Genomic DNA, 23,862 nt, shown 5'->3' with positions numbered 1-23,862 from the left:
TTCCACCATAGGGCTTAAAGCTGCATTTAGTTCCTGTGGTCGTATCGCCATTCTGCCTTGACAACGTCTGGGGTTCGAATCTCATTTTCTGCATTTTTTCCCTTCTTCTTCTTCTTCACGATCATCTTCTGCAATTCTTCTTTAGATCCGTTAATTCTCACCCGTATTTTGCCCAATTTATCTACAAGTCCTTCAATTTCTATATAAAATACCATGGATCCAGATTTACCTCTTTCTTCTTCAAGCACTAGAAAGGTTTTTTTTTTTTTTTTTTTTTGACAAATTTCCAAATTTTGTTCCATTATCCTACAGATCTCTCTCTTCTGTTACTAAATTATTCATTTTTAAATCTTATTTTACAGGTGAAATTTGCTCCCAAAGGACCTCCCCGTCGGAAGAAGCAGAATCCTGCACAACCTAAAAAGTACTCTCCTTTTTTTCTTAGTTTTTTGGCATTTACAGTGTATTTTTTAGTACTGATTTTGTTAGTTTTTTTTTTGTTTTTTGCAGTGAAGCAGATGGAAATGAGGATAGGGATGATAATGAAGCTGCTGAAGCTATTCTGCGCAAAGTCAATGTAAATTCATCCTCCATTTTTCACTTTGTAGTTGTTATTGCTTGCTCCTATGTGTTTATACAGTTTTAGCACAATAATCAAGAGATGTTAATATAAAAAAAAATTCAAAAAGAGAGATATTAATAATTATTATGTTTATTTTGTTAACTTTTTGTTTATTTAGTTAGCTTCACTTTGTAGTGTATGTCAAAGCCATGTGCTTCATTATGGATTTCAAATATTTTCCTTTTATGTATATAATATATTATTTTGGAAAATATTTTTTCTCGGAAAACAAGTTATTACAATTTACAAGTGAGGAAAATGACATTCCTAGTGGAAGGAGAGAGAAAAGTTTCTCAAGTGACATTCCACAAATTAGTTGTGACCGTCCGGCCCTCCAACCCTTATCTTCACCCCTATCTGCCCCCACCTCTCATATTATTTATTTAGATTGTATGCTGTTAAGATAATATTATTTACTTACCTATTGAACATAAGAAATAAGAAAGAAATCCACCTATTTTTTTAAAAAAAATTTCCTTCATAGCAAATGCACCATGTGTCTCAATCTTAAAACTAATTGGAGTTGGCTATATCAATCCTCATATATCTACTTCACTCTATTGGGAACACAAACTCTTCCTACCTAAGATTTTGCATAGCTAGTCTCAAGCCCAAATAAGGGAAGAAGGTTGCAGTAGGATGATGGTAGTTATAAAAGTAGTTGTGTCCCTTTTAGGGACATCCAATGAAATTATTAAGTAGTTGTGTACAAAAATAATAGAGAAAATAAAGGTGTTTTTGAAATTCTTTTGGGTGGGGTGGGGTGGGGGGGTCATATGTATGGAAAGGGGAAGAAGAAGAAGAGGGAAAGGCTATAATGGGGATTCAAATCAAAATGAATGAAGTCTAGACTCTAGAGTAGAGTTAAAATGAATAAGTTGACATCATCCCAGAAAAAAATGATATAAACTGAAAACAACTAAGAAATGGGTGATTAAAGTGGAATCATAAGTGAATTTTATATGGCGCCTATTATTTGATTGAGGATATAAGTGAATGTATTTCTTGGTAATTGTGCTCATCCCATCCAAAAGGGTCTTTATGGATGACAAAAGATGAATAACAGAAGAAAGGATGCTTACTGAAACATTGCATCATTTAAGTAGTATTTCCATTACAAGTTAACAACTTTAGTCTCCTTATAGTAAGTTGACAAATGACAATAATTATATTTTTTACTACAATCATGACAACCCCTTAGTGACAATCCTGGGTCCGCTACTATTGACAACAATAACCATTCTCTTTTGTCTGATCAGGAGCGCTTGACTAGACAGAAACCTAAAACAGAGAAAAAAGGTAAGCTTTCTCTTCTCCTGGAATCACTAATGCTTCAGTTTAGTGTCACTCTTCAAGTTTTTATATGAGATGCATTGTGATCAATATGTTGAGTGTGCAAGTCTGGCCACACATATGCACCTTGACAGTTTATTCATCATACTATTAGTTATTGGCAGTTTTATCATTCTTTATTGTTTATGGTCATCGATGATTATTATTTTTTCTTATGAAAGTGCATTGACATTCAAATGAAAGCTGCAGTTGAGGTTGCGTTTACTCATGGAGTAGCATCACCAACTTCCACAAAGACTTTTGGAAAGTCTAGGGAACTCACTGTCAATCAGGATAGTACTCTGAAGGACAATGAATCTTGTGATAACATGGACATTGATTCTTTACCTACTTTACCTTCTAGTACTGGACCAGATCTTGCTGAAATGTCGGTCAATAATTCAGATTCTTTACTTAAAAGGAAGAAAGAGTATAAAGAACCTTGGGTAATGGTTTTTCCTGCCATCACGTCTCTTTAGGCACCACAATGCCTAAGCCGACATCCATTAATTGACCCTTTTGCTTCTTGATGTTTTGGCAGGATTACCATCATAGCAACTATCCTGTAACTCTTCCTCTGAGAAGACCATATGCTGGAGATCCAGGTATTTCTAAATAAACAGGAACTTTTTAAAGCAAAAATAATCTAACTCCCTTTCCCCTAACTGACTAGTTTGCTTTCCTGTGTGTTGCCCTAAAAGTATGTCAATCATTCAAATTTGAGCTTGTCCCTATAATTTCCATTTCATATTACCATATGAAACTAACTTTTTGTCATTTTACCATAAAGTGTGAATTTATCAAATTGTATATCCACTCCTAGATTTTTTTTTATAACCGAGAAATTCTCGAGTGCCAATGGCTCACAGTTCGAAACTCGATGAATATTGAGGCTGCCCCTCTACCTTTCTCCACTTAAAAACTAGTCTGCGGCAGGATTCAAACCCGTGATGTGTGCCTAGTCGACATATCATGCATTGTGTTCTTACCACTACCCTAAAGCCCTGGGCCTATCCACTTTTAGACCTTTCTCCACTTTGAATACAAGAAACTTCAGTTTTTGCTAATATCAGTGCCTGGTGTAGTACACTTATCTGCGACGTTGTCAGAAGTACTTCTCTTTTTAATACTGTGCTGGTGTCTTTCTCTATAATTTCCGACCATTTGCTGCAATTGGAAGAGCGTAGGTTAGTCCCTCTAGTCAATTGTCAGTTGCTTCTTGGCATGTGACTTGTTTGAGTCATTTATTTAGTGATGAATGATGATAAAGAAAGAAAATTATTGTGGTTTAAGATGCAGCAACTATTGCTTATTTAGTATGAATGATATTGTCTTAAAGAAGATGATATAACTCTCGTGTTCGTTTCTCATGTTTCATGCCATGATTTCGCATTATCATTTATTTGTTCCTATTTTTTCTGGCTTGTAGAAATTTTAAATGAAGCTGAATTTGGAGAGGCTGCAAAAAATGCTGTGTATGATGAAAATAATATAAATCCTGCTTCAGAGCTTGGCTTACTGGTTGGTATCTGCTCTATGCAGTAAATTCTGAATACAAAATCATATTCATAGAAAAAACAAGAAGTTCTTCCTTAGATTACTAATATGGATATTTGGTTAACAGGAAAAGAAGGATGATGTGCAGCTTCTTTTTCTTCAGCTTCCTGCTAATTTACCCCTAAGCAAGCTGCAAGCTAGCACAGGAGGTAGAGATACTGCTGTCTGCTTGACGTTGCCAGGGGATAAAAGTGATAAAGCTGCAACATTGTCATCACCTATGCTTAAGGGAAAAGAAGTTGCTGGCAGTGCTCTTGCCGGTGCAAAAGGGAAAGAGATAGCTGACAGCCCTACAATCTCCAGACGACATAATAATACTACAAACAAAGCGTGCAGTTTGCAAGAGTTGCCTGCGGGAAGCATGGGGAAAATGCTGGTTTACAAGAGTGGAGCAATTAAATTGAAGCTTGGAGACATTCTATATGATGTGAGTCACATATTTTCCTTGCTTTCAAGACAAACTAAAATTTTCAGTTTGATAATAAACTCTTCTTCTCAGTTTAAAGATATTACACTTCCGTAAGATGGTTAAACTATTAGGACTCCAGAGTGTTTACTGTGAACTGTCCATGAATGACCCGAACTTTAGCATTTCATCAGGCAAAGAATCAATTTATTTAGCAGAACAAGCATCACATCTTTTTCCATTTTCTTTCTTCCTTATTTCCACTGAGACTTATGGTTCAAACAATTCTTAGCTTCCCCTAGTGGTACAATGTTAGCCTTTTCTCGATAATGTTTGGTACTTCGGTTAATGAATCCTTTTCATCTACCTCGCGTTTGAAGTATGAGGTAGCAAAGTGATCTGTTAAATGTACGTGGAAAATAGACCTGCAGTTTTTCGCAAATACATTCGTCATAATGTTCAAGCATTTTTTTTGGTCTCAAGGATCTACTTATCCATATGCAGTAGCTTGCAATGTGTCTGTCAACATGAAACTCCTCTAACATCAAGAAATTACTTGCAGGTTTCTCCTGGTGTGGAATGCTCTTTTTCTCAAGATGTTGTTGCAATCAACACTGCTGAGAAGCAGTGTTGTCAACTGGGAGAACTCGGAAAACGGGCTGTTGTCACTCCTGATGTTGATTTCCTCCTGAACAATCTGATGTAGTTGAGCTAAGGTCACTTTAATTTGTCAATTTAGAGCAGGGTTTCTGTTGTTAGGGAAACATTTACTTCAATTTCTAGATTTAGAAGATCTTCTGATTTCCTGTATGGAAGATTTGTCTTTAATATCTTGTGCATATCTAAGAACCTTGTGTTGCTCAATAGATTTCCTTAAAGTCTCAGTTGCTAAATGAAAATTGTGTGAGAGATTTGCTTGTAAACTGCCCAAAACTATCAATAACCTTAACAATCCTTCATAGTACCATTGCTAGGACTCCTTGATCATCTCCAAACTTCCACTCCCCACTCATCTTGTCCCCATAGTGTTCTTTCATGATACAACAACATGTCCTGTAAAATCCCACTAAGTGGGGTCTGGAGAGGGTAGAGTGTACGTAAACCTTACTATTACCTCATGCAGGTAGAGAGTCTGTTTGACCTGGCTCTAGTTTTCATGCCATGACATGTTGCTAAATATATACTTCTTTTCAGTGTGTTTCTTCTTCTTAACGGTTGTAAGAAAAGGACCATTTCACATCAGCATCACTGCAGAAAGGAAGATGACTCGACACTTGCGAGGATTATATGTTATTAGGAGCGGTAAAATTAGCTATGAAATTATGACTAGCCGAGTTTGATTGGATTAATAACTCACTCATTCATTAACTAATCACATTTTTTAAGTCATTCAAATTTAATTCAACTCGTACATTTAACACTCTTGTACATGGTGTATTTGATATAGTTCATCACTATGTTGTTGTTGGAGAATTAGCTGTTTTAGCTTTCTTTGTAGTTTTGGCTTTGATTCAATGATTAGAGTTATAGGCTTCAAAATATGATTTGCGACAATTTTGACAATTTTAGAAGTCAAATGTTTTAGTTGTAAATGAAAAAACTTATTTAGAAATCCCCTATTCTTAAATTATCTATCTGAATCTCTAATAATAATTATTTTACTTTAAAAATTTAAGACAAAAATTAATTATTTTTTCCTTCGTTGTGAATTGTTCTTGAAGACTATAAATAAATATTTAATGAAGAAAGATTATATATTTAAGATACAAAGGAGTATAAAATAAGGGAAAATTACGTGTATAAGCAAACATATACTAGTTAATTACTTAATACAGCTATAGTTTGCCTTAATTACAATTCGCGATCTACTTTTAGCTATAATTACATAGCTCAACTATTTGTTTTGTATAATTCACACGTTTGTATAATTTGGAATTTGTATAACTTTTGTATAATTCAAAATTTGTATAATATAATTTGTATAAATGTTTACACTTTTGATGTTTGTAATTGTATAAATTTGTTATTTCGAGTTTATACAAAAATAATTGAATTATACAAATCCACGAATTATACAAACTAGACAGCTTAAACTTGTAGCCACAACCCGTAAATATGCAAACTATAGCTATAGAGCGTAATTAAGTTTATTATAGTGGCTATTTGCGAAAATTCCTCAAATCATAGTAGTTAGCTTGTGCGGAAACTATTTTCCGATGGTTGGCGGGTTAATTGTTGAAAATATTTCTTAATAAATATTAGAGATTAATTAATAATATGAAATTAAAAGTTACAATAATTATTTAGAAATTTACTTGTGATAATTATTTAGTAAAGGAAAAATTACGTGTATAAGCAAACATATACTAGTTAATTACTTAATACAGCTATAGTTTGCCTTAATTACAATTCGCGATCTACTTTTAGCTATAATTACATAGCTCAACTATTTGTTTTGTATAATTCACACGTTTGTATAATTTGGAATTTGTATAACTTTTGTATAATTCAAAATTTGTATAATATAATTTGTATAAATGTTTACACTTTTGATGTTTGTAATTGTATAAATTTGTTATTTCGAGTTTATACAAAAATAATTGAATTATACAAATCCACGAATTATACAAACTAGACAGCTTAAACTTGTAGCCACAACCCGTAAATATGCAAACTATAGCTATAGAGCGTAATTAAGTTTATTATAGTGGCTATTTGCGAAAATTCCTCAAATATATTTAAGCTAAGCCAAATGGGCCCTAAAACTAGATCACGCATTATATAACCTATTTTGTGCTTCCAATAAAATTTTCTCTATATCCAAAATTTGAACCCGAACTTTGATTTAAGCAATCCCACCACAATTCCTTCGAATAAACCCGGTTCAAGTCCACATTATTTAAAGTAAGAGCGGAAACAACCCAATTTTATTCATGTTCTTCTTCACTTGTTCGATCAATCGACGCCATAGATAGAGAAGAGAAATTTAGTTAAAGCAATGTCAAAATCAAGTGAAGAAGGTGACCGTCCAGCGAATCTATCTCACACATTCAAGTACTTGCTCGGTCAGTGCTTATCTTCTCAGTTTTTCTCTGTTCAATTTTATATTTTTCTTCATATAGTTTTTTGTTGAGTAGTGTGTTATACTTGTAGCTACTCAATTTTTATCAAGGGGAATACCGTTCATATTCAACACTTGGATCGTTCGACACCTAACTGAAGAAGATTATGCGGTAATCTTCTATTTTAATCCTTGTTCTATATCATTTCCGTTTTGCTTTTTTTTTTTTTTAGTAATTACGAGGTTTCGTGAATTGAATTGAGAATCACGAGGTTTTAGGTTCGAATTCCAACAAAGACAAAAACACTAGGTGATTTTTTCTCATTTGTCCCACCCTTAGTGAGCAGAGTTAGCTGATACTTGTTGTTGGTGGGTGGTTATAGGTGTGCGAAAGCTTTCCCGGACACTATAATTATCCTAAAAAAATAAATTACTTCTCAATAATTATCGTCTTTCTGTATGGTAAGTGATCCAATTAGAAGTTGTTTCAAAGATTTAAATGACAAATTAGTGAGCATTGGAGTGAAATGAACCCAAGAAAAGTTGAATTAATGTAGAGGATTCAGCTCCCAAGGTGTAGCATTAGCAACAACTACAACAAACCAACTAACCAAGTGTAATTGCACAGGCCTACCTTGTGAAGGCAGAGAGGATTTTTCCAATAGACCTTCAGCTCAAGTATGATATATCAAACTCAAGTATGACAAGAAAATATAGTAATGAAGAAATTATGCTAAAGATAAGAGATAGCAGTTAATGAATTTGGTGAACCCTGATCCTTGCTAGTTGATTTTGTTCTCATCTACTTAAGCTTTAGTAGACATAGTTACCCGATATCTGTGCTGGTGTGACGTACAAAGTATACGGTGGAATAGTCGGGGTGCTCAACGCTAATCTTAGCAAAAGAATGAATATAAAGGATTCATGTAATTGACCCCAAGTTTGTGATTGAGGCTATGTTGTTTTATTTGTTTAATGTATATGCATATAATTTTTTAAGAGCATATTTATCAATAAGTTGGTTTGCAGTTGTTTCGTCTCACTTGTTGTACTCTTCTTGGGGTGAGAATACAACATTTGGAAATATTACTATAGGTAATGATTATAAAAAAAATAATGGAAACTGTTTTTCATTTTGTGGTGTTTCATATTAAATTCGAATAGAATTTTGTGGGCTCTAACAGCCAGGTGATCAAAGCTGAACAAAAGAAAGTATGAATTGGTCATATATTAGAGTTGGTATTTCAGCTATATTCTAAAATACTGTCAGAGATTCCACATTGATTTTATTTTGGTATTACCACTACTACTTTTCTGTTAATTTGAATTATAAAAAGATAGCAACCTCTGCATCTCCATGGACAGAAAGAAAATAGGGATCTGTCAACTAAATTAGCTGGATTGAAGAGTGAGAAGAGCTCTCTCACCTGTTCTTTTGGAAGTTTTTTGTTGTTTCTTTTCCCTTGTCTAGTATAAACTTTTGTGGCTGACTGGTTGTAAACTAGACTCCACAATATTTACATGTACCAAATCGATTAGCCATTATTTCTTTGATTTTTGTGGTGATTTGAGTTCTAGAAGTTGTTTTATCAACTCAGCTGCTTTATTATACTTCTCAACCTGCTTTCTTGGTTTTATGTACAGGAAAATGTCTAACATCTTGTTGGTAAATCATGCAGTTGTATGCTGTACAATTTCACTTGTTCATTACTTGTGTGCTTTTTCTTAGTCGAGAGGGCTTCAGACGAGCATGCATGAGGGCAGACATTTATAGGTACTATTGGATATTTACTATGATGCTACATTTAGTTTTGTTGTTTGCATTTCATTTCCCAACTTCTTTTAGCTTCAATAGATAAAAATTATCAATCAGTGGAAATATGTCGCAACTGTCTCATTATTGAGATTAAGGAGTTCACTATTTATCTCATGTAGTAAGGATATTTTTCTTCAAGTTGTCATGGTCATAGTTAATAAGACGGGTTATACTTTTGTTGTGGCTGTTTTATGTGATTCACATCATACCTAATGATGCTTGTTATTTTTAACTTCTTTTAGGAACACATATTTATTTGTACTTATTAAAATAACTAGGCAGGTGTATCATCAAGGATTTTCATTTAATCTGCAAAGAGCTCAGAAGGTCTGTAAAATCATCCACTTTTGCATTTTCGGATTTTCCTAAATTCTCCACAAAATCCACTGCTTTTCTCAGCATCGACATAAAAATGTAAAAAGTTCTGTGTGGAGAAAGACTAATATTTTTTGTAACAACATGGATAAGTATGGGAAAATATTTTTAGAGGTTTTTGACCCAGACGAGAGCAGATAGGTTTGCTAAGGTTTTGAGTTCTCAGAACAAATATGCAAGGAAGGGAAAGAGGATACAATATTTTGGGAAACCAAATGTCAGTTTTTTGACCGTTTAGATGGATCTCCTAATATCAACTCCAAATAGCTCACAGATCCTAAAATTGAGCAAATAGAGGGTTTATTTCCCTGGTTTGACATGACCAGGGAAATGAAACCACACCGGGGAAATAAAAAAATTGCCCCCAAAAAAACCAGGTTTCTTTCCTTGGTTTGACATCATTCTCAAAAAAAAAGTTCATTCTCAAAATCTCCCTGGTTTGACATTGTGATGAGTACATGAAGGTTATTTTTCCTTCGGTTTCTGCCATATTATATACTGCTTTGTGAATTTCATTGCAAATATCTTATTTGGTTATGCGTTTAATGTTTAAGGATGTTACTGTGTTTAAATTGCAGTGGTGGATCATCAGGGAGAGGAAATGCAGCAAAACTCTTGAAAGTAGCATGGATGACTCTCCCTTTGGGAATAATTATTACATTTGCAGGATGTATTTTTGTTTTATGGTGGCAAGAACTAAGTTATTCTAGTCAATTTGCACAGGCTATATGGATAAATGGTGAGCTTAAACTTTGATAATCTTTTAAAACATTGTGTTTTGTGCTAATTCTAAAAGCTGCTTATCAATGTGAGCCAGTAAAAATCAGCTTTCTATGGTTACTTATCTAAAAAAAAAAAAATTGATTCTGTTTTCATGGTTGCATCTGTTTTTGGCTTTTGAACCGTCACTGGTGAGAGTTTGGATCTAGACCCTTCTGAAATCGTTATTCATTGGGTGTGTGCTTTTTATTTTTTGAGAATGGTAAATTTACTTCTGAAATCCAGTGTGTGCATTTTTTTCAATCAGTTCATTGGCTGTATGTCTTTGGTTTTGATGTGATTTTAATGTCATCCTGACCTGCTTAGAACCGTTTCTTCTGCCTGCATCTGGTTGGAGGTTTGAGACTTGATAGTAGCATGTATCAGACCGATGACCTTCCCCAGAAGTTGATTTTGTGATTTTTGGTAACTGAAAATTCTGTTGTTTGACATTTTTATTTTATTTGGAATTTTATTTCCTCCGAGCAGGTTTTGCGTGTATACTGGAGCTACTGGCTGAACCCTTTTACATCTTATCTCAGAATTTACTTCTCCTCAAGTTGCGTCTGGTAGTTGAAAGTGTAGCTACCCTTTCACGTTGTATAACTACTTACATCCTCATTGTAAATCTACCTGGCATGGTAAACAACAACATCTGCATTATTTTCTCTTTTAGTTTTTTGTTTTAATGTATCTTTATTTACTAAGTTTAAGTAAGTTTACTGTTAGGTGCTTTTAATCATGTTCATTTGTAACATGAATTACTGTCTTAAATTGTTTATGCTAAAGATGGACTATGTTGTTGCTCAATGGCATAGATGCATAGTGTACCTGTTCAGGATTGAAGATTATAATTTCTTACTTTCAGGAGAAAGCAATTGTATTTGCCTTGTCACAAGTCGCATTTGGAGCTTGTGTGTTCTTTGGCTACTGGGGCTACTTTCTTCTTTTTCACGTGTATAGCAGTTCTGATCTCTTCCCTTTTAGGTAAGAGTTCTAATATTTCATCATCCTGTCTATTGGCTCACATATATGTTATACATTTCATATTTTCTTGACAAATGATGATTTTTTTCCACACAAAGTAAGGCACAAGGGCGGTGCTTATAGAAAAATTACAGACGAAGTACGGAATCACCTAGAGAGAGAGAGAGAGAGAGAGGAAGATGTGAGCAGACACACATAATGCATCTGTATTGGTCCTAAAGAAAACAAGTGAAGTTTTTTAATGAGAATGGAGCTTCTTCCTTCTTTTCTTCTTTCCCCCTTTTCGGAAGTAGGGGTGGTTGGGAATGTCACTGCAATAAATATGAAGGAATAATTGGAAGCCTGCCATAACCCTATTACTGACCTAGTTGTAACTGGCACTTGGTGCTTTAACTTGAACTAGCAAACCTTCTAATCTTTTCTTTCTATTCTATCAAGCAGTTCAACATGTAAAACCAAAAGAAAATGTCTTTCTTAAAGTTTAGAGAAACATATTCTGAAAACATTTAGCATAATCCATCTATAAAATCAAATATCTGGAAGAAAACATGATTACATATGAACTCTAAATCGGTGACTCAACTACATCTATGAAGTCTCTAAAGAATATGGGTGGATTGCTCAGAAGTCAGAACATAGCTCACCAGCTAATCCTCAAGTAAAATAAATAAAAGTAAAAGTTGAAGTCAAATGCAATGAACTCCATAGTCTGGAATGGACCTTACCATGAATCTGTTGGAATGGGAGGAGCAACTAACTTGTAGCCTGCCCGTCTAAATAACTTGTGCCTATATTGACATAAATCAATGTAGGTTCCAAGAAAACAAAGGAACGTCTGTACACCACAATGGTGCTCCGTGAGTAAAAAAATCTCCCACTATTGCTGGAACAAGACTCTGAAAGAAATATGAATGCATGACATGGTATAATTCTAAAAAAAAAGCTTCTCATGAAGAATTGAGATGAACAACTCATATTTCGTTCTATTGCACTTTTTTTCTTTTTATGAAAATATCTCTTTCTTGCTTTTCTGGGGAGTATCAAGGATTCTGACATATTTCTTGTTCTGTATAAATCAAGGACGATCCTAACCTGATCGTCTAGGCTCTATCCTTGTGGTGATGCACAATTCAAGATTCTAGCATGCTCGCATTGTTATGCTTTACTAGGCGGTATGCTTTGTAGTGTTTGGATTAGATATACACTATTCACCTTCTAAGGCACGAGTAGTTCCGAGGTATCATAACCCACCAAAGACTACTAATCTCTCTCAGAGATCTAGGGACTCTCAAAACTTGTTTTGAACAGTTCTATAATCATGTAATTTAAGTCGACAGTATTTGTTCTTAATTCTTTCAAACTAGTTCTATCAAATCATATGAAAGAAAAACTTCATCATTTTATAATATCTAAGAAGGTATGCAAGTCATGAAATGCAATGATGGAACCATTACTTGGACGAATAAACAGGATAATCATCTAAACACTTTTCTACAATTCTAATGGATAATGTGAGCCCGCTCGCTCCAATCTAAATCCACATTAACGTTCTATACAATTTAACAACAATATGTGACATGATTTTTGTAAGACAACTATAGTAAAAGCATTGTCTCAACTCTCCTCGCTTCCTTCCATTTTAGCTCAACCATTTACTCCACCCTGAATGGCTCAATTCACCAAATCACTTATACACAATCAAAAGAATCAATTCTAACGTTTCTTACTTTTCCCAATTTAGAAACCCTTGGCTGGATTTTCCAAGTTTTTAGTGTTCATAGTCATCCTAGGTTTTCGTGGTGGTTCCTACAAATGAATTCTATAAATAGTATTTTTCTAAGAATCATAGTAGAAGTTGGGTTGCAAAGTTCTCAATTGAATTCTAACTTGTTCCTGAATGCTTGTTGGGTATCTAGTTCAAGATGAAGCCCTGTTCGAATCATTGTTTGAGAGTAGTTATTTAACTTTAAGCGATTTAGAAACTTACCTTTGGTAGTAGGAGAAACCTTGGATGACTTGGGGTCGAGAGAAAATGTCTTGTATTTAAAAGATTGGAACCAATTTCTTTCTTCCCATTTTTTTTATACTTAAACACCTGCACCAGCCTGCATCGTGACTCGCAAGCCACACTTTTGCGCTGCAGTGCAAATCTGTACTGCAATTGACAGTGTCTCTGTTTAGCGTGTGCTGCAATGGCAAATCTGCGCTGCATTTCCTGAAGTATGTTGTTCATTAAATCGTGCATAACTTCAAGCGATGAACAGTTTGAAGCATTGAGATGAAAATTCAAGGACTACTACTTTTCTTTATGAACCATGTTCCTACACCTTTGTGTGGGTCCACGTACCTCTGATTCACTTCAATAACATCATTTATGTTCGAAATTGGTCCCAAATTAATCTAGAAACTTGTGGGGCTTTACAAAGCCTGCCTTTGGTTTGGAGTTATTAGTTGTTAAACTTTGTTTACAAAATTTCTCTGCCATTTCCTTTTATGTTGACAGTTCTATTGGAATGTTTGTTTTCTACCATTATTTTAGTTGACAGTTAATATCCTTTTAGTGTAGGAAGTGGAGGCATTGATGAGCAACTTTCAAAAATGTGTATGTTGTTTACCTTTCAATCTTTCCGCAAGTTGATTCTTCAAGAAGGAGAAAAATTGGTTCTTGTATGGTTGGACACACCATATAACCAAGCAGTATATGGGCTTGTAGATAAACTAGGTATTTTAGTTAGTTATTCTGGCTTCTACTTACCGTGTTTCTTAAGATAGCAGCATATTTAGCTTAAATGTGTCATATTTTTACCAGATACAAAATTGATTTTTCAGGCAGCTTAGTGGTTAGGCTGGTGTTTCTCCCATTTGAAGAAAGTTCATATGCTACATTTGCAAGGTCTGCATCAGGTTTATCTCGCCTTCCTTTTAGGACTCTGGCTGATCGTAATCATCTTATTTTCTCAATTTCTTTGTTCACCTAAATAGTTGTTACCTTGGTGAGTAATGCTAATTTGGTTTCGAAAGGAGGGAGGGGCAAGGAGAGAGAAGTTCATCAATTTACTTCCTTAGTAGGATTATTCCTCATAAATTATGACACAATTACAAGGGAGGTAAAAGAGATATAATTCCTCCTTCAATCTAGATTTGAGAGGTTAGATAACCCACTTTTACTTACTAAAAGGGTAATGACAAATAATCATTCTCCTACCTATCACTTTTTGCCAAGCAGAACCTGTTCTTAACAGGATTGTTGATTGGTTTCTAAGGAAGTTCAAGACAAGACACAGATAGAATAGTGGTTCCTCAAATACTTTTAAAAATAGTATTTTTTCCCATTAAAATACTTTTATTCTGTTAAACCACAGTTATACTGGTTTTTACTAGTTGTCAGCATGTCTTACATTTCGATTTTGAACAGAAGCTAAGAAATAGAAAATGAGCTTATCTTTTTCTTTAACCTTAACCACCTAAATGAACTTTTTTTTTTTTGATTATTTTCTGATGCTACTTGGTCTAATTATTTCTTTGACAGGATTTTGCCTGATATATTACTTCTATGAACCCAATGATCTTTTAACATCAATTGTATTCTGCACTTGTCAGACTAACTCTTCCAGTATCTTGATCTATAGGTCTTCAATCTTAATCTCTTCAGTACTACCTAAGTACTGTTTTTGGATATAATACACAGTTACTTTTCTCAAAAAAGTCTTAGCCCCCAAGGCCTAGCTCGAGTGCCAAAAAGGGGAGGATTTGTGACTTAGGTCGCAGGTTCAAGCCCCACACCATGCAAAACGAAGCTCGGTATTTAAGTGGAGAAGGGTAGAGGGGTGGGCCCATTATCCATCGAGTTTAGAAGGCTGTGATTGGTCCAAAGGGCGGCGGGTCACAGACGGATTTCTCGGTTATCAAAAAAAAGTCTTAATCTATTCAAACAACTGGTATTAGAGAGGAAGTGCCTTTGACTGCAAAAGGCAAAATGCCATCTTTTCCCCTAAAAAGCTTCTTTGAATTGATGATAGAAATAACACTGTATTTTCCTAAAGTTCTGATTTAGTGCACCAAAACCCAATGTGTAGTTCCATCCATGACTTACAGCTTGATATCCAAACTTGCAACTGTTGGAGTCTCACATCGGTGGGATAAGGGGTCCTTGGTCTCCTTATATAGTCTTGGATAATCCTTCCCCTCATGAGCTAACCTTGGGGTTAAGTCATGATTTAGCTTTGGGGTTGAATTAGGTCTAAGGTCCATTTCTTTAACATGGTATCAGAGTAAGGCCCATGACAAATTATTTTTTCCTATGTTGGTCCCCCCAGTCCTGAGTGTTGAAGTCCCACATCGGTGGGATAAAGGGTCCTTGGTCTCCTTATATGGTCTTGGATAATCCTCTCCTCATGAGCTAGCTTTTAGGGTTGAGTTAGGTCCAAGGTCTTTTTCTTTAACAACTATCATTTACGCAATCTCATTTCTGATATTGCATTTTTGGTGTTTGTCACTACTGCAAAGCTATAATAAAAAAATTAACTTTATGCCAATTCTGTTCTGTTCATTCAATTTGAAGTGGCAATTTGATACCTAAACTGTTTTACTGTTTTGACAGGTGAACAGACACAGAAGCAAAAGAAACTGGGAAAAAGTTTGACCGAGGCATTGAAACTTGTTTTACTAATAGGTGACTCTGACATTCTTTCATAACAGAACTTGCTTCAATACTACTTCAAAAGAAATATATCTTTAAAATTTTCTCTCTATAGAGCTAGACTAGTGGTTAGTGGTTACCTACTTCTACTAATATCCTACTGGGTCATAAAATTAGGAACTTGTTACTGAATGAGTAAAATAAGAAATGAATGTTCATCTTCTTGTAGTTGAGCCAAGTCCTACTCTTATCAGACCTGTTATCTTAGCAAACACTGGTTGAAATTCTCAGATCCAGTTTTACCAATGATGTCGTTTTTTTGGAACTTATTCTACTGTTAAGCATTCCGGGTGCTGATCATTGACCTTCTGACAACTTATACATTATGTGATATATTTTCTTACAGGAATTAACCTTGTTTTTCGAATGTGAGAACTATGTGAAGTCACTATTATGTTCTCCCTTTGTCTTATTAATTACTGTTCTTTACACAATCCTGTATGATATGGGCAGAAAACTATGGAACATTTCTCCGTTTTGCATCATATGGGCGATCTGGAAAGAGAAATATGAAGTGTTTGAAGGACCAGTTATATAAAGTAAAGCATATTACTTGGCCACCTTATTTATGCAAACAGAGAGATTTTAATTAATTGACAATTTTTATGAATTAATTAAATGTGTGTCTTAATTACCGAAGTAACCTTTTGTGCGAGTGGAATGGACTACTAAATCCTGAAGCTAATAAAGATTTGAATTAAAATTAGGAGAACTTGTATTTTGGGCAATGTCTACTGTGGTGACAAATTCACAATCTACCTTTGAATAAAGTACTTGAAAGCCTTAAAAGATAGGCTTATGTACATTGTACTCAGCATTTGGGATGTTATGACCCTTTTTTGGGGGGGATAAAGAAGGGATGTTATGACTTACCTAAGACTTTAAAAAGGTCTAGCAAACTGGTTTTCTGACTGCCATTGAAATGAGAAGTTTCAATATATGTTCTTTAAACTTGTTTCTCCTTGCTTGGGTGTGTTAGCATCATTGCCCTTTGCTTCACTTCTTTTTCTTCATAAATATGCTTCAAATAATAAACTGACACACAATATGTTTCACTCTATGCTTGTATTCATTAGATAGAAAAATTTTGGTGAATTTTTATTTCATTTTAGCTATTAGGTGCATAAAACAAATTGAGACTCCAAATAGCTAACCATCATTCTCAAAACTGCTTTTCTTGTAGGTTTGGTAGTCATGGCCTTTGGCCCTAGCTATTCCTACTCTCTCATTAGGTTGCTGTATGGTCGCAAGTGGAGTGATGGAGAAGCCTCAACAGCTTTACGATACTATTGCCTCTATGTAATTCTGTTGGCCATGAATGGTAAGATCATGTTTGGTTTTCATTATAGTAAACAATTATAATCTCTTAAAAAAGCAATTATTGAATAATTAGTTTAAAAATAATGACTTCCATGAAAAACTTATGATGTTATTACTTAACAATGTTTTCTCATATAATAACTAAACCCAATTCAGATTAATGAAACAAATCCGGTAGGAATACTAATTAAATAAGATTAAATGGTTCCAAATAAACCAAGTCCCTCCTTTTTTAGAGCGACCCATGAAAAATTCTACTTAAGAGTTTAGACAGAAAAGGAAAGAATGATTGTTTGAGTAGCCATTTTTACTGTATGGTTCATTTGTATTATCATGAGATAATTTCACTAGGTCCTGATGGGGATACTGACCATGATCTAGACTCAAAGGTTCTTTCTTAATTTTTATAGTGAGTAAGGCCAAGTGATTCGTCCTTCCATATCCTGATATTGTGACTTAAAATGAAAAGCTTTTGATCATGAAATATTGCAGGCTTTTGACTTCTTCTCAATTATGTAGATTTTAGAATTGGGCCTCAGCCTGTGGATCGGAGCTGTTTAATAATAACTAATAACCTTGGACCTCTTAAACTGTCAAATGTGATACTTGGCACCTAATCAATCTGAAGCTCTCAGTAAATAAGGCCAGAAAATGTCAAAACATCGCATAAAAACTAGTTTATTTTTTAATAACTGGATTATCTTATGAAGCAAGAAGCACGGTATATGATGATAACTAAGCAGGTCCTATGAAACTTCAAATCTAGTAAATAATGATGTCGAAACAGAGCTGTTTGTATATGGGAAATAAGGTTGTGAAGATTGGAATTCCCAACTTTGTTTTCTATTTTGATGCATTTGAGTTTGTAATTTAATTGTACCGCAGCAGCCTCCATGTGCGAAATTACTTCAGAGTTCTGCTCATGTTAGAAATTTCTGTGAGTGATGCAGTTCTTCACCTTTCTGATAAGTTTTGGAAAAGCATGCTGTTAACTGGAGGTTATAAAATAAAAAACATGCTCTTAACTGGAATCTGGCCAAGTTCATTCATGAGTCATTTTTGTTGTTCATTCTTGTTGAACTGCTGCAACCTTGATGCATGCCTTTTAAATTGGTGACTTTTATTGTACCTTTTGCTAGAGATGGAACTAATAGCAAGTTTCTATTGTCTTATTCAATTATGTGAATCTTTTCAGGTAGAAGGCTAAACTGTTAGAGAGTCTACAGCTTTAGTTATTTAATTAATTATGACGTGCTAGCCTGATAATTTTTATAGGACCAAGCATGTGAATGTACTTTTCAATTTTCATTATGGATGACAGTGGCACTTGAACTCACTATACCATGTGAAATTGTGTGAAATGTGAATCACCTCATCTGAAAACTTTTATTGTTACAGAGGGGACATTTTAATTTATTTAGCTATGTATTAACATGCTTAAACCCCATTAAACGGACACCTCTTTTGTATGGTGCGTGGAGAGTTCGAGAACTTGCTTATTGTACATTTACTCAGCCTGAAAAACGACTTGGTGATTTTTCCTCTGCATGATACTTTAAGTTCGTTTGTATTTTTCGGATCCTATATAAATGGGTAGCTTCATGAAGCCCTGCCTTATCCAGCCAATCATCTTGTCGGAGATGAATTTGGTATATTTTAGGAATAGGCCATCTTTTGTGCTTTTGTCCCTAAGCATCAGAGGTCATGTACCAATTAGGACAGGGGACAGTTCAGTGTTGTCAAAGGCGTGCTTAAGTCCTGAAACGAGGCTCAAAACATGTTGAGCGCTTCGTCTCGCTTAATATGCGCTTTAATATCGTCATCAAGGCTCTAAGACATACTTTTCCTTGCCAATGAGCCTTTCCTAGAGGGGTTGCACTAAACAATTGAAATATCAGTTTATCATAATTTTTTCAAATTCGTTGTTCATATATTTGTTGTTCGTGCTTATAATTATTTCTTGGAGTAAACATGTATTTGTATTTTTTGTCCATTTGCGCCTTTTCTCATTAAAACCCACGCTTTATTTGCACTTAAAACCCCAATTGACCTTAGAGCTTTTTTGCATTTTTCACTTCGTATAACACTGGCACAGTTGCATTTTTCACTTTTGATAACACTGGCACAGTCTTCCTGCATCTTTCAGCTAAAATACAGCATATACCTGTATGATAGGAACAAAAGATCCTGATATCTGTGATCTTTTCCGTACTTGTTCTTATGTACTTACCAATCCAGAAAACTCCAGAAGTCGTTGCAGTGCATTGCAGCTTGTACTATGCTAATACGACATTGTTACCAATTGCCTTTATGAATTATTGTTGGAGGTTTTAGCTTTTTTTCCGTACAAATTTTGTTTTATTAATTCGATCATTTACGAATCAGTTTATTCCTTTTACATTTTTCTGATAAGGCTGCTTTAAATAACTGTTAAAAGCTTGTTTATTCTATTTCAAGTAGCTGAAATCTACAATCAAGTGTGTTCTCTTCTGCTGTAACCTGCATCATTAATTGGAATGATGTGACCTAAAGATTTTTCCACTAATTTGCTCTGTGTTTGTCTTCAGCTTGTGAAGATGATATGTTGAATTTATCCTGGCGACTAGTCTACAGGTCTATTGTCAATCCTGTTGACTTTTTCTGTCTTTGGTGCAGGAACATCAGAAGCATTTTTGCATGCAGTCGCAAATGAGATTCAACTCAAGCGCTCAAATGATTCCTTGCTTGTATTCTCATTGATTTATCTGGTGTTGAATGTTTCTCTTATACATTCAGCTGGTGCGATTGGGTTGATTTTAGCTAATTCTTTGAGTATCCTTTCATGACATATTGAAGTTCTATATTTTTCTTTTCTGGAACTTTGAAGTGTTTGCTTTTGTTCTAAAAAAATTGATGATCATTGTTCTCACTGCATATCTTGGTTCAGAAATAAGGCAAGGTCTTGCAGTTTGGTGCTGTCTTGACGATAGTAAATGCTCATGTTGCAACCATACTTAGGGTTGCATATTTTATTTTCAGCATCTTTCACGTTACAAGGTCATAATCAATCATTTTATGAAAGAGCTATTATCAGGGACACTTCTAATATGTAGAAGTAGGCTAAATAAAGCATGTTTTTCACTGTGGTGATGTCAGGAAGCTTTATATGTATGAGGAGAAGGTAGGGTTTACCTGATGATTTCTATTGTGTTTTGGAGTTAGTAATAAAGGTGCTGCAGTAGTAGTGTTGCAAACACTTTTAATAGTATCATTCTGGCTGACTGCTTAAACTGAAATGGCTATCTGCCAAGTTTGTCAAGGTAACAAGCACGTGTTGGCACCCTTTTCACAAGTACAGGAACTTGCTAATAGTGAAATAGTTTCTAATGTGATTTGTGCTTACACTCCTATTGCATTTGCATCTGTATACAGAACTGGAAGCCCATGAGTGGCTCGCTAAATGGTTGGAAGTGCAAAACATGTTGTAGGTAGCCCTTAAGGACATCTAAAATTTGTAGTCACTAGTTCCTTGACTTTTAAAAGATATGGCTCTTAGGATCACTTACTCAGCAGTATTCATCAGGAACTATTTCCAGGTATTTTTCCGGATGCTTGTGACTTTTGGATGTGTAAGGATTTGAGAAGTCAGTATTTCCTTGGATTCTGACGATGATATATTCTTTGGATTTTTTTCAGGATTCGTCCTCATTTTCCTTTCGCAGATGCCTGCCTTCTGGTTGGACCTTTCTACTTTTTTCTGGAATATTCACTCTAGTTTCAGAAAAGATATTTCTGGATCCGGATGACTTCTGGAGAACATTTAGCATTCACTTCTTAGTGGGCATAACCAGTTTCATGCTAGCAGCCTTTGTCATGTAAGTGGAGGATTTGAATCTCTGTATACCCATGAAGTATTTGAAACTTGTCTAGGTTATTTGTAAAGCACTCTCGACTCCCTCCCAGGTGGCCTTTCTGCCTTTCATTTCTCGACTTCCTCTTCTTTCTCTCATACACTCACGAAAATGTGCGCACTCGCATACATATATATTTCTTCTTTTAAGAAGGGATTGTTGGGAGATTATGAATATTGTTAAGTTGTCTTACATTGGTTTGACGGATGAGTTGTTTGTCTCCTTATATAATTTGGGATAATCCTCACTTCATGAGTTAGGATCAAGGTCCATTTCTTAACATGGTATCAGAGCCAAAACCGTCCCTATTATTATGTGTCCCATTGTTGGCCCCCATATTATGTTGACCATGCACCAGTTGGCAGGTCTGGCCATGCTCCGGGAGGGTGTGTGTGTATTAAATTGTCCTGCATTGGTTGTGAGATGGGTTGTTTGTTATCTTGTATGGTATTGGGCAATTCTCACCTTTTGAGCTAGTTTTTGTTGTTGAGTTAAGCCAAAGGTCCATTTCTTTGCAAAAATGACTGTTAAACGACTTTGGCTGAGCTAACATTTTGTAGTCTAATGCACTGTGGACTAGAAGTGTGGTAAAGTGTAAACTAGGCTTAAAGACAACATCAAAACTTAAACTGTTATAATTTGAAAGTCCTTTAACTAAACTGTATTCTGAAAGTATTGTGTGTATATTCGTGAGTCTTATCTATCTTAATCTTCAGCTATCGTCGCGAGAGGACCTTTATCAATAATATCATACTTTTCCGGGAGCATGCTGACTGAAGAAGAAAGTCCCACTTCAGTGAGGATTTATTTCCCCAAATCTTTAATACTCAAAATTCTGTTATGTTTTAAGTTTGACATTCACCTAAACAGATGCCTCTCAATGCAGGTCAAAGCAAGAATCTTATTATCAATTATTTTATGGAAAACAAGATAGCATTTAGATCTTCAATGCATATCGACAATTCTTTGTTGTATCTCAAAGCCAAAGTCATAATTTTACTAGGTATGAAGGAACTCTCTTTGATGTTTCCATGAACTGGTTCATGTTCCTTCTAGTTTGGCCATAATATTTGCTTGATGCTGCAAGCATGCGTATTTGCTTGTCGGGTTTCCATATTGAATCCAAGTGGTGTTGGCATCTCAGATTTGTACTTTGTTCAAATCAATGACCTGAATTTTCCAATTGTAATGAGAAAGTTACCTATTAAGAGACCACATCCTTTTTAGAACTATTAAAAGACATCAAAATTATACGATGTTACTGAAGATCACTAATTAATTTGTTTGGTTTACAATGTTCTTTTTCTGTTTATTTTCAATTTTCAGAGGTGGGTTGTTGTCTGATTCTGGTCTTCACTTGGCAAGATGCCTACTTAATTACACTTCCGATGGCATTAAGCAAGTTCCTTCTTCTTACCATCTCCTTTTTGTAAGTTCGACAGTTTGATGCCTGCAGCATTCCTAGATCAATCAGGATCAAGAACAGATGATGATATAAAGTGATTGAACGTCTCATTGCTAAGTATATAATGCATTTACAACTTAGTGATTGCCACCTTTTCTCTTCATATATATTCCATCCCTGTGCAGGTTAATAAATTAGTTGATTATCTAATGCGGTTCTTTTTTTTGTTTCATCTTGCTCTTGCATTTGATGCTCTTGTCACCCAAATGCTGTAAGGGGTAAGAGGTATCATTGCTTCACTCCTTTCATCTTTATGCCTTTCCTTCAAACTTCTGATTGAATTGGAGAACTGATGCAGAGGCAGTAAGATTGATGTCATTACTATGTTGTGCATATGTAGCATTATTGCCAGATCTTTCCTTTGGTTTCTTTTCCCCCTTTTTACAAGGTAAAAATTATGTTGGTCAGGGAAGTGAGTTGAGAACCATGAGGATTCAGGTTCAAATCCCAACAAAGATAAAAACACTCAGTGATTGTTTCCCATTTATCCTAGCCTTTCTGGATAGAGTAACCTGGTATCCCGTAGAATTAGTCTAGGTGCACACAAGCTGGCCTAGCACTATGGTTAAAAAAAAAAAATTGTTCAGAAGCTTTACTATTACATGACCTTGAAACCCTCTTTTCAGCATGCTAGATACTTTATATACATATAAGTGCATCTTGATTGATAGAGAAACTCATGTATTCATCATATCAATTCTCTTATCCAGTCCTTGGATTCCTCCAGCTGGAGTAAAACTTATAAAAACATTTTTCTTAGTTTGGTAACTTTTATAGGATAAATCTAATTCCTGCCTTTTGCAAATCCATAAGTGATCCTCATATAGCAATCATGAATAGCTAAATAGGTAAGAGAGATTTTTTAATAGGTCAAAAAGAAGCATAGTGATGGATCGCACCGAAGAGTGTGGCCTAGTGGGCAATGAAGTAGCATATATACTAGGTGATTTCTTATCATCGTCCAAGTCTTGGTAAATAGAGGTATCCGGTACTTGTGTTGGTGGGAGGTAGCAAATAGCTTGTGGAATTAATCAAGTTATGTGTAAGCTGGCGAGGAAACCACTATTATCAAAAAAGAGAATACGCGAAGCGATGGATGACAAGGCCAAGGAAAAATAAGTGATCATAGAAGACTTTAAGGGGTGTATGGGTTGGCTTCCAATTTCCATACTAGTGACTAGTAATATTAGAGCTTGGTAATTATAGGCATTGAGAGCTTGGGTAAAAAAGGTTGCCAAAGTGGGGATATGAAGCCTATGATGATTAAGAGGGTGTTTGGATTGACTTAAAAGTTGGTCAGACTTACTTTTAAGTCAGTTTTTAACTTCTGGAAGTGTTTAACAAATATAAAAATAACTTAAAATAAATTGGGAAGTGGTTGTCAATGTTAAAAGAAACTTGAAATAAGTTGAAAACCAAAAGTAGGTCTCCCCTACTTTTTATTTTTTGGCTTAAAAAGTCATTTAAGTTTGATTTTTTTTATTTTTGATTTAAAAACTACTATTTTAAGCCAATTCAAATGGGCTCTAAGTGGATTAGGCCTTTAAAATAAATAGAATTCATAATTGGGTGG

General features: G+C 34.9%; 2 protein-coding genes across 11 annotated transcripts; both read left to right on the top strand.

Annotated features, from left to right (window-relative positions):
* LOC102597569 (DNA-directed RNA polymerase III subunit RPC4-like) lies at positions 1 to 4,798 on the top strand. Of its 2 annotated transcripts, none has more exons than XM_006355554.2 (9): positions 1 to 255; positions 363 to 424; positions 511 to 577; positions 1,882 to 1,921; positions 2,165 to 2,400; positions 2,496 to 2,559; positions 3,384 to 3,475; positions 3,579 to 3,938; positions 4,480 to 4,798. In XM_006355554.2, exons 1-9 carry the CDS (start codon positions 214 to 216, stop codon positions 4,621 to 4,623), a joined length of 1,107 nt encoding a protein of 368 aa, XP_006355616.1. In that variant the 5' UTR covers positions 1 to 213; the 3' UTR covers positions 4,624 to 4,798. The 2 variants fall into 2 exon arrangements, with proteins under 2 accessions (XP_006355616.1, XP_015167910.1); XM_015312424.1 differs by having other exon boundaries at positions 2,159 to 2,400.
* A 2,017-nt stretch (positions 4,799 to 6,815) lies between these two features.
* On the top strand, positions 6,816 to 22,463 carry LOC102602297 (protein RFT1 homolog). Of its 9 annotated transcripts, none has more exons than XR_001474446.1 (16): positions 6,817 to 6,982; positions 7,071 to 7,150; positions 8,658 to 8,752; positions 9,748 to 9,908; positions 10,418 to 10,569; positions 10,797 to 10,915; positions 13,477 to 13,637; positions 13,745 to 13,819; positions 15,516 to 15,587; positions 16,798 to 16,935; positions 19,590 to 19,745; positions 20,457 to 20,509; positions 20,610 to 20,788; positions 21,541 to 21,620; positions 21,711 to 21,827; positions 22,259 to 22,463. XR_001474446.1 is itself a non-coding variant. In XM_006355488.2 (15 exons), the coding sequence occupies exons 1-14, from the start codon at positions 6,916 to 6,918 to the stop codon at positions 21,599 to 21,601; spliced, it is 1,569 nt and encodes a 522-aa protein (XP_006355550.1). In that variant the 5' UTR covers positions 6,817 to 6,915; the 3' UTR covers positions 21,602 to 21,620; positions 21,711 to 22,123. The 9 variants fall into 9 exon arrangements, 2 of the variants coding, with proteins under 2 accessions (XP_006355550.1, XP_015167909.1); XR_367924.2 differs by having other exon boundaries at positions 22,267 to 22,379; XR_001474445.1 differs by lacking the exon at positions 22,259 to 22,463 and adding an exon at positions 21,912 to 22,123.
* The last annotated feature ends 1,399 nt before the right edge of the window (positions 22,464 to 23,862 follow it).

This window comes from Solanum tuberosum, unplaced genomic scaffold (assembly GCF_000226075.1).
Source record: "Solanum tuberosum cultivar DM 1-3 516 R44 unplaced genomic scaffold, SolTub_3.0 scf00204, whole genome shotgun sequence".
Classification (NCBI taxonomy): Eukaryota; Viridiplantae; Streptophyta; class Magnoliopsida; order Solanales; family Solanaceae; genus Solanum; species Solanum tuberosum.
This window is presented reverse-complemented; position numbering and strand designations above follow the sequence as displayed.

Excerpts from the sequence above, each read along its gene's own strand:
- LOC102597569 (XM_015312424.1), top strand. The coding sequence starts at position 214 with ATGGATCCAGATTTACCTCTTTCTTCTTCAAGCACTAGAAAG. Across the intron at positions 578-1,881 it reads CTATTCTGCGCAAAGTCAAT|GAGCGCTTGACTAGACAGAA; the intron begins GTAAATTCATCC and ends TTGTCTGATCAG. Across the intron at positions 3,939-4,479 it reads TTGGAGACATTCTATATGAT|GTTTCTCCTGGTGTGGAATG; the intron begins GTGAGTCACATA and ends AATTACTTGCAG.
- LOC102602297 (XM_006355488.2), top strand. The coding sequence starts at position 6,916 with ATGTCAAAATCAAGTGAAGAAGGTGACCGTCCAGCGAATCTATCTCAC. Across the intron at positions 7,151-8,657 it reads TAACTGAAGAAGATTATGCG|TTGTATGCTGTACAATTTCA; the intron begins GTAATCTTCTAT and ends TAAATCATGCAG. Across the intron at positions 9,909-10,417 it reads ACAGGCTATATGGATAAATG|GTTTTGCGTGTATACTGGAG; the intron begins GTGAGCTTAAAC and ends TCCTCCGAGCAG.